We start from the raw sequence: 15,149 nt of genomic DNA on the forward strand, positions 1-15,149 counted from the left end.
GAAAATACACAAGTCTTAAGGCTCAGTCAGAGAACTCTCGGTTGCTCAGATAATTCACCATGGGAACAATGAATGAACTGTAAACTATATGCTGAGGGTCCTTTTTGCTTCTCTCTTCTCTGGTGACTTAAAAGTCTTAAAGCAGGAGATATAAAGGCTTCTTATGCAACCAATGCAAGTTGGATCTATGAAGCATAGGGTTTTTTGTTGGCTTTCTCTCCCCTCAGCAATCATTAGGTTGTGCTTAACCCAAAGTGACTTAGTCTAGTGGTTATTAGGGTCTGGTAACCAGAATGAAATCAAATTCCATTTTTATGTCTTTGGTTGAACATGCTCTGAGATTTTGATTAACCTAATGGTGAGCTCCACTTTAGTATCCAGATAGAATCATGGAATCACCAAGGTTGGAGAAGACCTCCAAAATAAGCCAGTCCAACAGTCTACCTTCTATGAATATTTCCCCATTCAACCATGTCCCTTTTGTACTGCCGTGCCTTCAAAAGAGAGCTAAAACTTGTTTTTGGAAATACTTGGAATCCTCCCCTTCATCCCCCAAATGAATAGTCATAAAGCTGCATAGTCCTTAAAGTCAGTTCCTCAGTAATAGCACAGGATACAGTGTTTAACACTGTGCTACTAGTGCTGTAAAACAGTGCAGTATATTTTTCCACTGGGAGAGCAACACCCAGTTAACACTTAAGTTAGTGAAGTGGAAATTTCTGTGACCTAATTTAAGAAGCAGTCAAATGTCCTAGGTGAGAAAGTTTCACTAAGATGTAAATACTGCTGTATTTCTACTTTGCTTAAAGCTTCCAGGCTGGTGAGAATGGCTGAGGTATAGGAGAATTGCAGTAGAAAGAAGAAACCCAATATCCAAATAGTGTTTATGGCTTAGCATTTGAAATGATGGATCTAAAGTGTTCTTTTTCAGCTCATACATGCAACAGGCTTTCTCTAAGTGTTATCCACAAGGGGAAAAGAAAAGGTAATCTTACTTGTGAACTGAGATTAATTTTGTGAAAGTTTGCAAGGCCTTATTTATAGTTCTGTGTGCCAGAATCGTATTTCCATTAATAGTCTCTCCAGGCCACCACTGAAAAAATATTACAGTCTCAAATAACGTAATTGAGATTTGGCAATGTGAATTTCACTGTTTTCTATTTTAACAGTCTGCTTCCCAACCCTTTCCTTGTTCCACTCATGAACTCCCTTCATGTCTCTGTTCTTTCCCTGGCAGTCCAGTACATCCTTCAATCGAGATGCTGTGAAAGCAGGGACAGGCCGGCGTTTTCTTGGTGGGCTGTTAAATGATACGTCCTACTGCTACACCCTGGAAGTCTCATTCTACAGCTACATCGTGGGTGCAACTACTGCTGCTGTCCCTTACACAGAAGAAGCATGTATCCTTTTGAAATCCTGCCTCTTCTTGCAGAGCACGTGAACTGAGCACTTAAGGTAAATACTTCTATCTCAATAAGAGTTTGCTGAGATAGGGACACACAAGTGGAAATGTGAGTCTGCTCCTGATGCTTTAATTTCCCTCATATTGATTCTCCATACTATGGAAATTCAAGAAGAGAAAGGCGCATTAGATCAAATAAACCATTTCCCTCTTGTAGGAGATTGTCTCACACACTTACTATGGAAACAAGTCCTGGAGAGCCTCTGATCCATTCCTTTCCACAATCTTCTATTTCTTTCTTCATTTCTCTCCTTATTCTCTCATTATACCTGCATTTGTATTATTGTTTTAATAGCAAGTTGAAAGTGCATCTTTGGTACTGAGTTAAAATAACTTCTCTGCCTTTGAACTGCTGCCAAAAGGCTCTATAAAGGGTTCATTAGGTTCTGCAGCTGCCTCAGGGCCAGATCTTTAATACTGGTTGACAAAGAAATGGAAAGCGAGCTCTACAAATAAAGCTGACAAAGTTGTCCCCATTTTTGAGGACTTGTAGGTGCGATGTCTCACTGTTGAAAAGGCACGTATCCATCTGGCTATCTCACTGTATCCAACAGTTTATAGAATTGTGGTCTTGTGACCTGTTTTTATCTTTCTTTTTTTTTTAATGGTCCTCAATCAAATAACCATTGCCTATACTTGAAGCCTGAATATCTTATTTCATTTTGTCATTCTATCTTGGCAGCTTTTGGAAAATAATTGTGAATCATTTGCATGGTTGTTCTTTGATTTAGCTTTTGGAATGGAAGGTAAAATCTGGGAGAGGAGACCGAATGTGTTAAGGTGAATTTGAAGTCTTGAGCATTTGGAATACAAAGTCCTTTTTTCCAGTCATTTTGATTATTACTCCTGCATGTTGCCACTGAGGACAAAATTTTCATGTTGGTTTAGATATTTATTTCCTTATGTTGGTATTTTGGCCTTGTAAGACATGTGCCTCATTTTCACTTCTTATTTTCCTCCTCACTTAGCACTCTTTGTACTGACAACTGCTTATTTATCCTCTTATGTATCAAGAATAGCTTTTGCAGCGAGGAGTGGGAAGAGTCCCTATACAAATGTGATCATGATTCCCTTGAGTATGTTTTTCTTGATGACCTGCAGGTCATCCTGGCTTAGTTTCTTTTTCCAGAAGGATTCCAGAAGGCTGTCTACCCATGTCATATGCTTTGCTGTCATTTTGCCCTGGTAGATTTTATTATTGCTTTTACAATGGGATTCAGGAGGGCTACTTATGACAGCTCTTCCTCAAGTGTGCAGTTTCCTAGTTAAAGAAAGAAAAGGAGCTGCTTGATGCAGACTCTGGTCCTGTCTGCTCTAGCACAGGAGTGCTTGGATTTATGCATGCTATATCCTGGCAAGGGAGACGTTTTCATCACACAGAAGTGACTGTAACCAAGAGTAAAACAATTGCAGAACGTTCCCATTTAGCCTGAACAACTCTTCCAAGCTATTTGCAAGTCAGTGATTAATTAATGCTCAGATTTTTTAATGGACCTGAACCAAAGGCACAGCTAGTCAACTCACATTGGCCTCCAAGGACAGGCGTGCTTCTGTTAACTATCTAACTATATGCAGACAGCAAGTCAAGCAAATAAATGAAGAAAATGTAGCAAGCCCAAATACTGTGAACTGGTAGGGAAAGTATTCAGGAAATCTACCTTCAAAGACTTATCTCTTAGGACTTCTTAAAAATTATTATTTCTTATGATGAACATTCCATAGTGATGTTACTGGTTTGTGAGGTTGTTGTTGTTGTTTTTGTTTTTTTGCTATTGTAGTTGTTTTGATGTTGGGTTTTTTTGTTTTGTTTTGGTTTGGTTTTTTTTTTGGTTTTTTTTTGCTTGTTGGTTTGTTGTTTGTTTTTTTTTTTGTCGGTTTTTGTTTTGTTGTTGTTTTTCATAGAACTTGGATCAGGATGGCTGGAATTGCTCAAATTTCCTCAAAATTACAGGTTGTGATTCAACTTCCACATTAGGCAACTCACAGAATTTATGCAACTCACTGTCTTGAACAGAGACTACAGAGACCATACCCCATATTCAGAAGTGAGCTACACTGGCTCAATGAGAATCTACAAAAATATTCATCTAGCCTAACATTTTTCTAGAGTTGCCTGGTAGAAATAAACCCATCTGACAGGTGAGAAAGCTGAATAAACTGTGAATAGTCTTCTGTTTGCACTGGTGGCATGTAATTCTACCTGTCAACCTTTCCTTTACAGCATTCAAGGCAAATAAGATGAAAGTACCACCCCCCTTTCATGACATTGTAAAAGTGTATGTTTTTTTTTTAATTTTTTTGTGTTCTTGGGGGTTAGGAGCTACATTACAACCTCTACATGAGTCTGTATTAGATCTGTTTCTATTATAGAAACATAAGATTATGGATAAGATTATGGATAAGATTATGCATTTTGTTCAGACTTGCATGGCTGAAGTACAGTAATTCTTGAAATAAATGGATAAACAGCTTACATACAAGAAAATGGGAGACAGGCGTTCAATGCAACAGCACTATTTGAATTCTGATGTTGTCAGAATTGTACCTCAAAGATTCAGCATTTAGGGTATTACATCTGGTTTGTTCTATAAAAGCAAAGAGCAGAATTCACTTTAAAGGAAATCTGGGAGTGAAGGACCTTCCATCAGTCTGTGCAGAGGGTTTATGTCTTGGGATCTCTGTGATGGGATAACAACATTCTGTGGAGCACTGAATTTCTGTTCTCTTCTAAAATAAAAAGAGCTAATGTGGTTACATGAATGTCTCAGGCATCAATTAGCATTATATCAGTGATATTTGCTGGAGTGCCTCTTGTGCTTTGCACTATGAGAATATTGCATCGGGTGTAACTTCCTGAACATCCTGTTATACATTCTTTCAGAGGTTCATATGTACCTGGTGGTGTGCCTAACTGATATGTACCTGGTTTACAAGAAACATTAGGGATATGTTCTATAAGCCTGGCTCCACAGAATATCCTGTGATAGCATGCTGTAGATAACAGTGAATGTGCTGTGTTTCAAAGCCATAATAAGAGGATTGTAAGCTTGTCAGTTTGTTGTGTGGAAGTAAATGGACAGAGGAATGTTTAAAACCCTTCTCACACACACACACATTTGGTGGTAACTGATTAAAAAGGCAGCATAGCAACAGTTTGCTCAGCACAAGGTAAAGAAGCTTTAACATGAGCTGATATGCTTCCATTAAATACCATGTTTTACTAGGTATTTATTGGGCTTATGACACGAGGCATGTAAACTGTTCCGTAGCATTCACCCCCAGAAGCTCAGCTGCTGGGCTGTCTTAGGTACACAACAGCTTCATAGCTGGGCAGGGAGCAAAGGATAAAAGAGGGGGAGGAAGGATGAATCTGCAGCTGCAGGACTCTGAGCGCTGCTGATAGCACACCCAGAATTGCTTTCCTCAATAGCCACTGATCAGCAGCTGTCACAGCCTGACCTAAGAGTGGCCACTAAAGGAGCCTCGCATCAACAGTTTTCACATCTATTGGGTTCATTTTTTTTTAGAGCGTTTGAACTGGATCCCTGCTGCACAGCAGGCATCCCATAAGAGAGCATAAAAGGTTTCACTCCTCCTGAGCCTTGCCAAGAAGTAGCAGACAGAAATGATGGAGGCAAGGCAAGAACTGGTGTGACTGTAGCCTGGTAGCTGTAGGGAGAATAATCAAGATGAGTGGGTGCCACAAATTATCAGTGTGTCCTTGGCTTCATTGTGTATTATTTTTATGGTAAGCTTTCCCTAGATAGGAGAGGTCCCACCCAAAGACAGGTCTTTAATCATCTATTTATATAGATTTACTGTTGGCATCACTTCTGAGTGGAGCAGGAGACTGGAACCCTGTACCAGGGCCTGATGGAATAGTTCTCCTTTGTATGGCTTTTCTAAGTACATCAGTTTACTTCTTTGATGTAGTATCCTCAGTATATACAAGGGATTCAATGATACTTCTTTTGTTTAAAAGAAACAAAACAAAGCTATGCTTTGGAAGTCACATTTGAAGAAGAAATGGACATTATTGCTGTTATCCCATTACAAACAGCTGAGATAAGAGCTTGATACTTTAATGCTGCAGCTGAACAGATTTGTAAAGGTATTTATGACTTGTTTTTGCCATTTCACTGTATATATTGAACTGGAAGCTTTGTATTCATTAAACAGGGTACAGTTGCACTGCTGAACTCCTATGTTTATGGACGTAAAAGATGCCTTTGTGGCTACATCTTGTATGCACGCTTGTCAGCACATGCAGAATGACAGCTTGGATTGGTTGGAGTCTCTTGACGTGTCTAACAGGTAATTGAATCTTGGACCATTGAGACAGCTGGGACCCAGTTGGCTTTACTCTTATTCTCCAGGCTACCAGCTTGCTGCTTGACCTCTGGGGACGTCAGAAGTTAAATCCTCTAGAGAAAAGAGTCATTTGCTTATATGCAGATTCTCCTTATAGAGTACTTGGATCTCACTGAGTGCCTGTCCAGCAGAAAAGAAATCTGTACGCAAACAACAATTATAGTAAAATCATCTATAACTTATAGAGCTTCATCTATCTGCTAGTCCTTTAGGGCAATGTATTTGGCTATTTGTAGCTTTTTTCTTTTTTAGCAGCTGCCTGCCTTGATCCTCGCAGCTGTGTTAGTGCTATCCTTAGAAGATCCTCGTGTGCCAGATTATAGCCCTTGCAGGTTCATTCCCACCCAGTAAAGTCAACACTACTAGCAAAAGCCAGTGAGATATGCAAGGCTATGCTGATAAATCCAAGGGAGCTCCTCAGAGGTTACCCAGCGTGGCTTATGTTTGAACTCGAGTTAGAACTTGTTGCCAAGATGATTTCTAAGTCAGGCGTATAGTCAGAAAAAGTCCTCCAGAGGTCTTCTTCTTTATACTTCTTCTGTTAAGCTCCTAGAAAACAGGCTCCTTTCTGTGTGTTGCAGAAAAGAAAAAAAAAAAGAAAAAGAAAAAAAAAATAGCATTAATCCTGATTCTGCAGAGATTTCCCTAAGAGTGACCTCCTTGCACATCATCAGTATTTGATTCTTTCTCAATGCCATGTTTTCGGCTGTCTTTGAGGAAAGAAAACAAAATCCTCTTTCAAATCCCCAGTCTGTGTGAAAGAGTGTCAAGGTTTACAGCCACAATTTCAAATGCTCTTAATATTACTGGAAGCATAGAGTTAAATTATAGAGTTGTAAAGTTACTTTATAGTGATAATGCTGTCAAGCATCAATATCTCTGCCCCAGGGCACCATGGAAACTCAGTTAATGATATAAGAAGCTGATATTTTTCAGGGTTGCAGCTGTTGGCTCATACCCAGAAGGAATCTGTGTGTTTGTTCATATCAGGTATGTACAGGGGAACCTGATCAAAGAAAATTAAGAAAAGGACAAAGTCTGTTTAATGAAGTGCAGTGTAACCAAATTGAAAAGCATTGTGCGGTGTTGCTGTATTCACACCTCTTTCCTCTGTAGAGTTCGATACAGTGGACAGTGCTGTAGAGAAATAATTTAAGAGGAGGAGTTGGGGGGGGTGAGGGAGGGTATGTTTGGATGTAGGTTTGTTTATCTCGTTGCCTGTAGCATTGATTGTATCAATCTATGCAGACACCATCTGGGAGTGTCAGTAAAGGAATGGAAATTAAGGCAAGTGACTACAGTCGGATTAGGAATATCTGTAATTTTTGCAATGGATTTCTGAGCATGTGTATCCCAAAGTGCTTTGATAGCCTCAGATGAGAGATACTATAAAAGTGCAAAGTGTTACAAAGGTGAGGATTTTTTTTTTTTTCTTTTAGAGAAAGGTATATTTTTTTCAGTAGTATAGAATATCAGCCGTGGAAGGTATCTTCAAAGCATTTCCTGAGGATTTAACCATATTATTCCTGTTTCTTTTTGGCTGGGAGCCAGCCATCAAATTCCACGCATGTGGATGGGAAACAATCTTGCAGGTAGCAACTGTATTCAGAGTGGTCTTACAAACTTGGTCCATTTCTCCCCTCGTCTGGGTGCTCTGCATACCTTCTGTTCAGTAAGCATTCACATGGCTTTCTGGGGGGAAGGAAGGTGAGCAGGTCAGACTTGAGAGCTCTCAGTATTTTCAAACCTAGGTGGGAATAGGGACCTTGTGGACATTAAGAGGAGAAGCATCTTACAGAAGCACACGTGCAAATAGTGACCCTACTTTCGGCCAGCTGTGTTCTATTCTGTGCTGGCAGAGAATGTGCTCTTTGGCCCAGGTAGGGCTGTATCCATTGACATGAGAAGTCTGATACATATTAGCCAGCCAAGATGAAGAAGCCCAACTCCAAAAATGATCTTGTATCTAATTCAGCCTTTGGGGTTTCTCTTGAGAGACTGCATGCTAACTCATGCCAGACTGGCACTGAGGCTTCACTGATTGAAATCCTCCCCAGTGCTTTCCATCTGAGCTATCAATGACTTGTGGTTGCTATAAGACCAGCTAAACTAGTGCACAAATCTCTATAATTCAAAATGTTTTTGTTGGTGGCATAAAAAAATCATTTGCCTGTTAGTAATAAATATTTCTACATTTTTTTCACTACTATTTCTTTTACCCATGGGAGAAAATAACTTCATCCAGGCACAAGTGATGCTTTCTCCTAACTGAATGGTTAGGAGGTTGATTTACATAAGGGATTGAAGACTTGTGGCTAATATAAACAAAAGGAAAGCTCCCTCTAGGCACTGCTATCCCTTTTGGAACTGGATCAAGGTCTTGAACGTTTCTCTTCTGGACTGGCTTTTCTGTAAACTTGTATTTTTCCATTGTCTTATCAGCAACTTTGACAAAACTAAGCATATGGAACTGATAGTGAGGCTCTTGGGTATTCAGAATGCTACACAAATGCTATTAGGCATGTAGTTAAAATAATTCTTTGGTAAATGTTAAATTCCTATTAGTAACACTTGCTAAACTTAAGTGCAAAGGAAAGGGCAAGGCTAATCTGAAAGGCAATGGAGAGCAAGGCTTAAAAGATATTAACGATTTGTTGGAAATGTCTGAGGGGAGTGCTTAATATGACTAAAGAGTAACATCTGTGGGTTGAAGATTGAAGTTGGGAGAGGGCTTCCGCCAGTGATGTGCTTTGGAGCTTTCCCAAATGTCAATGGGAATAAGAAAAAGATAATCAAAGTGAGGCGTTTTTCAAAAAGCAATAAACAGAAAAAATTGTAATGTCTCTTCGATAGACCTGTGTGCTTTCCTGCCAGCCCGTAATGGTGGTTGTGTGTCTCCATGTTTGTTATCTTTTCTGCTTCTGTCTGGGTATCTTGCCCTCTGCTGGTCCATCTTGTTTGTGACTTTAGGTCATTACCACTGCGCCTTGTTGCAGCAGTGCCTCCATGACTTCTTGTTGTCTCATCTGATTTTTCACAAGTGGTGTTTCATTGTTCAGACACACCCAATTTCTGTTTCTTACCCACTGTGTGCTTTCTTTCAGTGAAACTATTGCTTCTTTCTTTTATATTTTTTCCACCTAGAGGCTCAGCAGGGTTGTTTTTTTTTTTTTTTTTTTTTGTGATTGAAGGGAATTCTAGGGCAGGAGCAGAGGCTATTTTTTACTACTACTTCCTTAGTTCCTCATACCAATTTCCTGAAAGGGAATCAGAGATATGTTTTAGGGAACTCAGCAAAGAAATTAGTGTCTTGCTGTATGTGTATGTCTGTCTCAGTTGCTTGACCAATTGCAACTGAATTTGACAGTGATGAAGGTCTCAGAGATATTACGTTCCTACAAGTTTCATGACAAATAGCTGCCTGAATGAGTACAGAGACCAAAATTAATCTCCCTCGTAGGGACAGCTGCATCTCTATTGTTAGAAACCAGAGGAAGACAGTAGGCATGATAGTCAAGGAAACAGATCCCACATCTCACTGCCTTCATTGCCTGTTATTGATGAGGAAAGACTTCCCTTTGCTTTCCTTTTCTCTACAAATTTTTATCCCTAATATCACTGAAATCCTTAGCAAAGGATATGTCATTGTATCCTGAGAAGCAGATGCCCCTTCTCCATCAAGCTACTGTTGAAAGGGGCGAAAAGCCTGGCAGGTAGAGTGCATGGGTGAAATGAATACACATTAAGCCAATGCCACTACGTAGTCACCCCAAGCCAACAGCTTTTCTTGCAACCAAGAACCCTGACACTTTGCCCAGGGTTCACATCAGGAAAGTCTGAATGTGCCTCAGTCAGAAAGTAAAGATAATGTAAAGATAACCTGCAGCTTTGAAGTAATATTCAGGAGAGTCACCTTTGTGTTTCTGTAAGAGCAGGAGGAGCTGATTCTCTCATGTCTCATCTCATAACAGAACAGCCCAGAATCAGCTCAGATCCAAATCAGTCCTCTGCTGTGTCTTGTCTCTGACAGAGGCCAAAAGCAGATGCCTGAGAATATAATAATAGAATAAGCAAATAATGATGCTTCCCCCGAATATTCTCCCTTTGAGAATTGCTTTGAGCAATTAGTGGTTTGGAATACCAGACCTAGGGATTTTGATTATCATCTGTAGGAACACTCAAATGGATGTCTCCAATGAACCTCTGTAAATGTTTAGTATCCACAGCACTCCTTGCCAGGGATTTCCACAGCTTAGCACTGTCTTGTTTGTTTTAAGCCTACTACCTGCAAATGTTATTTTTATGACTCCTAATTGCTACACCAGAAGTGGCATTGATGCCATCTGCTTTCCCCATGGGGCTCAGTCCTCATTTTTTCATATTTGAAGTCTCCTAGCCAACATAGTTATTCTCTGAGTACTTATCCTATACACTGTGAGTGAAGGAACATTTCTAGATCAAAGTCATTCTTTCATTTCTGGAGTTGATATATTGTCTTAGCACTTTCTTTCCAGGTATCCACAACCACATGAGTTGCTAAGCAATGGAGAATCAACTCCAGTGACTCCAACAGCAGGGTCTGTATTTGCTGTACATTGCGATTATTGCTTGTGCTCAGGATAAAGATACAAGCACCAACATAAGAGATATGGTTTTCAGGTTCAGAGTACACACTGCAATCATTACGTGTCCACTTCCTCATGTCCATCTGTGTGTGTTCTGCTGTACTCTCCCATTTCCTAAACTTGAGAGGGATTCAAAGTCTGTTAAGATAATTTAATTTCTGTTGATCATAGGCTGGAGTTTTGGCAGTCTGGTGAAGAGAGCCCAGGAATCAACCACTGCTGAGGGAATACAGGGCTTTTGAAATTTACTGTTTTAAAGCAACATCCCAAATACTGTATTTTCAGTCATTATGGTTGGTGTGCATCACTCTTTCTCAGCAAATCAACTCCTGGATTACATACTCTCACAGTCAGTTTGCATGTATGGTTCTGTCAGACCAGTTATTTCTTTCTCTAAAACCAAGCAACTTTTATTAAACCAGAAGCTGTCATCTGATGCCAAAAAAAAGACCAAATGATAGGGAACAGCCCATTTATCCTTTCTTCATTTCCCAGACCTTCCGAATTCCAGCTTGCAGGTTGGCTACTTGAGATCTCTTGTGTAGCAAAGAGGGATCTGCAGGCAGTAGATTGTTGCATGTAGCAAAAGCTCACATTGAACAAGTTTCTGCAGATAGTTGGCTGAAACAGTGTTGGAGGACATGCGTAAAGTGATATTTTTCTTTGGATTTTTCCAAGGTCTGATATGTGGTTGGTCCTGGTGGCAGAATACGGCTTCAAACTCCTTGTTTTGAACTGTGTAGCAGTAATAACTCACTTTGAGAAGCAGCCTATGATTTTGTTAGTTAGGAGTTGCACATTCTCATATTCTTGCTGTGATATCCATGAGGTATGTGAGGTTGGGCCCTCCTTGGGCCAATAGAGTTATCATCCTAGTGCCCCTTCTTCCTCTCTTAATGATTCCTGTTTGCATCACATCCTTCATGTGTCTGCCAAGTAGAATTTGTTGCATTGACTTTCTTTCCAAAGCCTGCCTAGAAGGGCAGCCTTCCTTCAACCAGGATGCAGAAAGGACCTGTGTCTCCAGAACCATCAATATTTTTCTTGAGATGATAAATGAACTGCCAATAAACTGAGGCAGCTGCCAGATTCCTCTGAGAAACAGATCTTTAGTCCCAGTTTATCCGTGCTTGGTTTATTTATGTGTCTGGAAACTTTGGAGATGCAGAGGACTAGCCACTCTGGGAGAGACACTGAGAATTAGGTGGTACAGATAGATGGAATGGGAGTTTATGGACTGGTTCAGATATGTTAGCTGTTACTCCGTGCTAGTTTTACCTCAAAGAAAAAAAAGTGGCTTGAGATTCATCATAGGGAACACCACAGAAAAGAAACAAAATTCTCCAAGGCAGACATAACTTCTCAGACTTGTTGTATCATTCTGTTTGCTTTTCTTCATCTCTTCTGGTCTTTCTTGCCTATGATTCAGGTTTTTTGGTTTCTTTTTTTTTTTTTGTTTGTTTGTTTTTTGTTTTTGCATAATGTCTGAAATTTGTGTTGCTGGCAAGATTTTTTCAAGGAGACAAAATATGTTTGGAGGGTTGTATACCCATGTATGTGCTCCTACAAGTAAGGTTTGTAAGGAGATCAGCCTTGTATTGAAGCAGCTGGTACAATTGGAAAAAGGCAGTCTTTGTCTTCAGGGCCCTTTTGATGGGCAACCAGTGTGTGTATGTCATATACACTGATCCCACTGAGTTGATTTTTTTGGTGTCAGCCAAAACTGGCAAAGAAACAGTTCTCAGTTTGGACAAGATTTCTAAAAGTAGGTAGCTGAGCAAAAGAGAGACTCAACTAAGGAATGTGATAGGGAAAAAAACTGGATGGAGTTTAGATGTTATTATGCACCAGAAGGTCTTGTTGCACTGAGGGACATGGTTTAGTGGGAAATACTGGAGATAGGTGGACAATCGGACTGGATGATCTCAGAGGTCTTTTTCAACCTTCGTGGTTCTATGATTGTATTTTGGGGCAGGAGAGGGAGCCCTGCTGTAAAAAACTCCATCGTAGGGAGAATTTCACTAGGCACATAATCCATTTTACTGGAATAAAAGCAAGAACAGGGACAGGATATAATTTCATGCATTGTAGGTGGGGCAATTAATTGCTATTTCAAAATAGACCTGGCCCCATGCAGAGCCTGCATGACCCTAGAGCACAGGCACAAGGTCTTTGCATGGTGAGTGTACCTTCAGCAAGGTCAAGGCAGCACAAGTAGCGAGGACAAGCGCTCAGGACCCTCTCTGAAGAGGACTCTGCAGAGGCCCAGGACCCTGGTGCCTCTTTGCACATCACAGTGCAGCCAGATTGGGCTGAAAGAAGTGTTCTCCCCATCCCCAGATCCCTGCCTGGGTCAGCACCAGCAGCACATATTGTGTTGCCTGTAGTTCAAGTGCCCTCTTCTGGCGTGAAACGTTTCGTTCTTCAATGGCACGCGACTGAAGAGAAGGGGACGTTTATCTGATGGTTGCTGAAATCAAGAACAAAGCAGGTTTTCTCTTCCTTTTTGTCCACTCTGTGTCCTGGCTGGCCTTGGCAAGGAATAAAGGTCAGTGGGAAGCCTCCCTGTCGTACCATCCTGGCTGTGTCACAGCATCTCAGTGGGACAGTGCTATAATGAGGTCTTGTTTGCATGTCTGAGGTCATTAAGAATGCTTATTTTCTTTTGTTTTGTTTTCTTGCCTTGTCTTTAGCTGGTATAAATCTGGAGATGTGTTGATTTACACCAGCTGAGAATTTGGAATCCTTCTCCTGCTTATGTTTTCTGCTCTCTGCTGTATATAAATCATATATTGTCTATTCTTGACCTGTTGATGTCAATAGTTTTCACTGTGGATCCCTCTGGGATCCCAAGTTGACCTGTATTGATTAGGAGGGAATGCTCCATGATAAAATGTGAAGAGAGGAGGACGTGCAGCTGCTGTCAGAGGAGTTCCTACACTGAGCACTCCGAGGGGAAGGGAAAGTTTGATGCACTTGTTAATGTGAATTCAAGGTTAGCAGTAAACAGCACAGCAACTGCATCTGTCTGTGGAAGGATTTAAACTCAGCCTTTAAAAGGAAAAGGGAGTTTCCTGCTCTGCTTTATTGCATCAGACTGTCAGGGGCCTTTGCATGTGCTGTGGATTTTTCTCTATATTTAAGGAGCATTTCAAGCTATAATTGATTATAGCTGAATTTGTGTTATAAAGTAGGAAACAACAGGTCAGGGCATTTACACTATGAAACAAGTCTGAGCCTGATTCTCATTTAGATCCTTTATAGCAGCAGGGTAGTGGCTTTCCCCCCCACCCCCAGTAACAGGCACAGTCTCAGCTATTGAGTACATTGCTGTATTAATAATTCTGTACTTATTGTAGGCTCTCTGAATGCAGATCCTTCACACACAAGCTAGATTGGCATAAGCCAGTTTGAGAATCACATAAACAACTTGCACTGCCCTCCACTGGGTTTGTGAGGAGTGAAAGGAGCTGGAGTCAGGATTGCCAGGTTTTGCAAAGCACCGAGCTGGAAACAGAAATCCAGCTTGTCCTTTCAAGGTGAAAAGGACAGAAGAGATTCTGGAGGTTTTGGTCTGCTTGAGGCTCTCCCTGCTCTATTACATGCACTTTAAAACTGCCATTCGCTGATGTTGCTTCTTCGTGGTCACTTTGCTATTAGGTAGTTAAATGAGATCTCAGGACTGAGGTTCAGAAAATGTGATTTCTAATCATGCAGTTTTATTTTAACTCCATGCCTCTGTTTCTCCCTGTGTTCTCAGTGCTGGGTGCTTAAATGATGTGTGAGCAGAGACAGTCTGTGGCTTTATACAGCACCTGGCACAAAGAAATCCTGCTCTTGGTCAGACCCTTGCATTGTTACCACACTAAAACCAACAGTGCAGCGAGGTAAGGGCACGTAACAACATCTGAGATATGAAACAACCTAAGGGTTCTCAAGCCAAGGCAAGTTGAAATGTTTCAGTTGCTAATGTGAACAGACACCACTGGAAATAACTTGTAGTACTCAAGAATTACCTTATGGCTTTCACAGGGATTATCCTTTGTATGAAAGAAGGATAAAGAGAACATACTTCTCTTCTAACATTTCATTTTAAAGCTACTACTCAGCATGGGAAAATATATACATGAATTTGTGTGCATTAGGTACACACACAGAACTTTTTTCTTTCAATATGTTCCCAAGATTTATGAAGCAAATGAATTATGACAGCCAGAAACTCTCAGGTCTCTTTGTGCTGGGGAGAACCAAACCTGCACTGCTGGGAACAAAGGTGTCCCTCTATCAGTCCTCTGCAGACAGCCCTAGAACTGGAGCAACCCAGAGTAATGGTGCTGAGAAGTTGGTATGATAACAAAGCAAAGCAGGGTATAACAGGATGACAGCGCAAGGCAGCAAAAATAGGTGGCTTTTGTATGACTATAATAGCACCACCTGCTTTCAGAATGTTAGTCATCCCGTAAATGTGTCCATTCCAGCGAATATCCTTGAGGGAGCTGACACAGAAATCCATAGAAACGAGGCACGAATCTGAGCAGAGAAAGGGAAGAAATGCAGGGACTCGCCAGGCTGAAAGCAGCGACTGGTGGGGGGAAGGCGAGCAGCCTGAAATGTGTGCTTGTGTGTGGGTGTGTATGGGGTAGCTGAGGAGAAGTACGTATGCTTCTCAGAGGGAAGAATTTGCTTCCTTC

At 40.8% G+C, this 15,149-nt stretch overlaps 1 protein-coding gene across 1 annotated transcript in view; it reads left to right on the forward strand.

Moving 5' to 3' along the window:
• LOC306946966 (BEN domain-containing protein 5-like) overlaps positions 1 to 15,149 on the forward strand; it is a gene marked incomplete at both ends in the record, with an annotated part of 850,824 nt that overhangs the window by 767,734 nt on the left and 67,941 nt on the right. Inside the window, one exon of the mRNA XM_079536119.1 lies at positions 1,238 to 1,400. Coding sequence (XP_079392245.1) covers positions 1,238 to 1,400 — 163 coding nt within the window. The remainder of the gene's footprint in view (positions 1 to 1,237; positions 1,401 to 15,149) is intronic.

This window comes from Tetrao urogallus (genome assembly GCF_951394365.1).
Source record: "Tetrao urogallus genome assembly, chromosome: 5".
Taxonomy (NCBI): Eukaryota; Metazoa; Chordata; class Aves; order Galliformes; family Phasianidae; genus Tetrao; species Tetrao urogallus.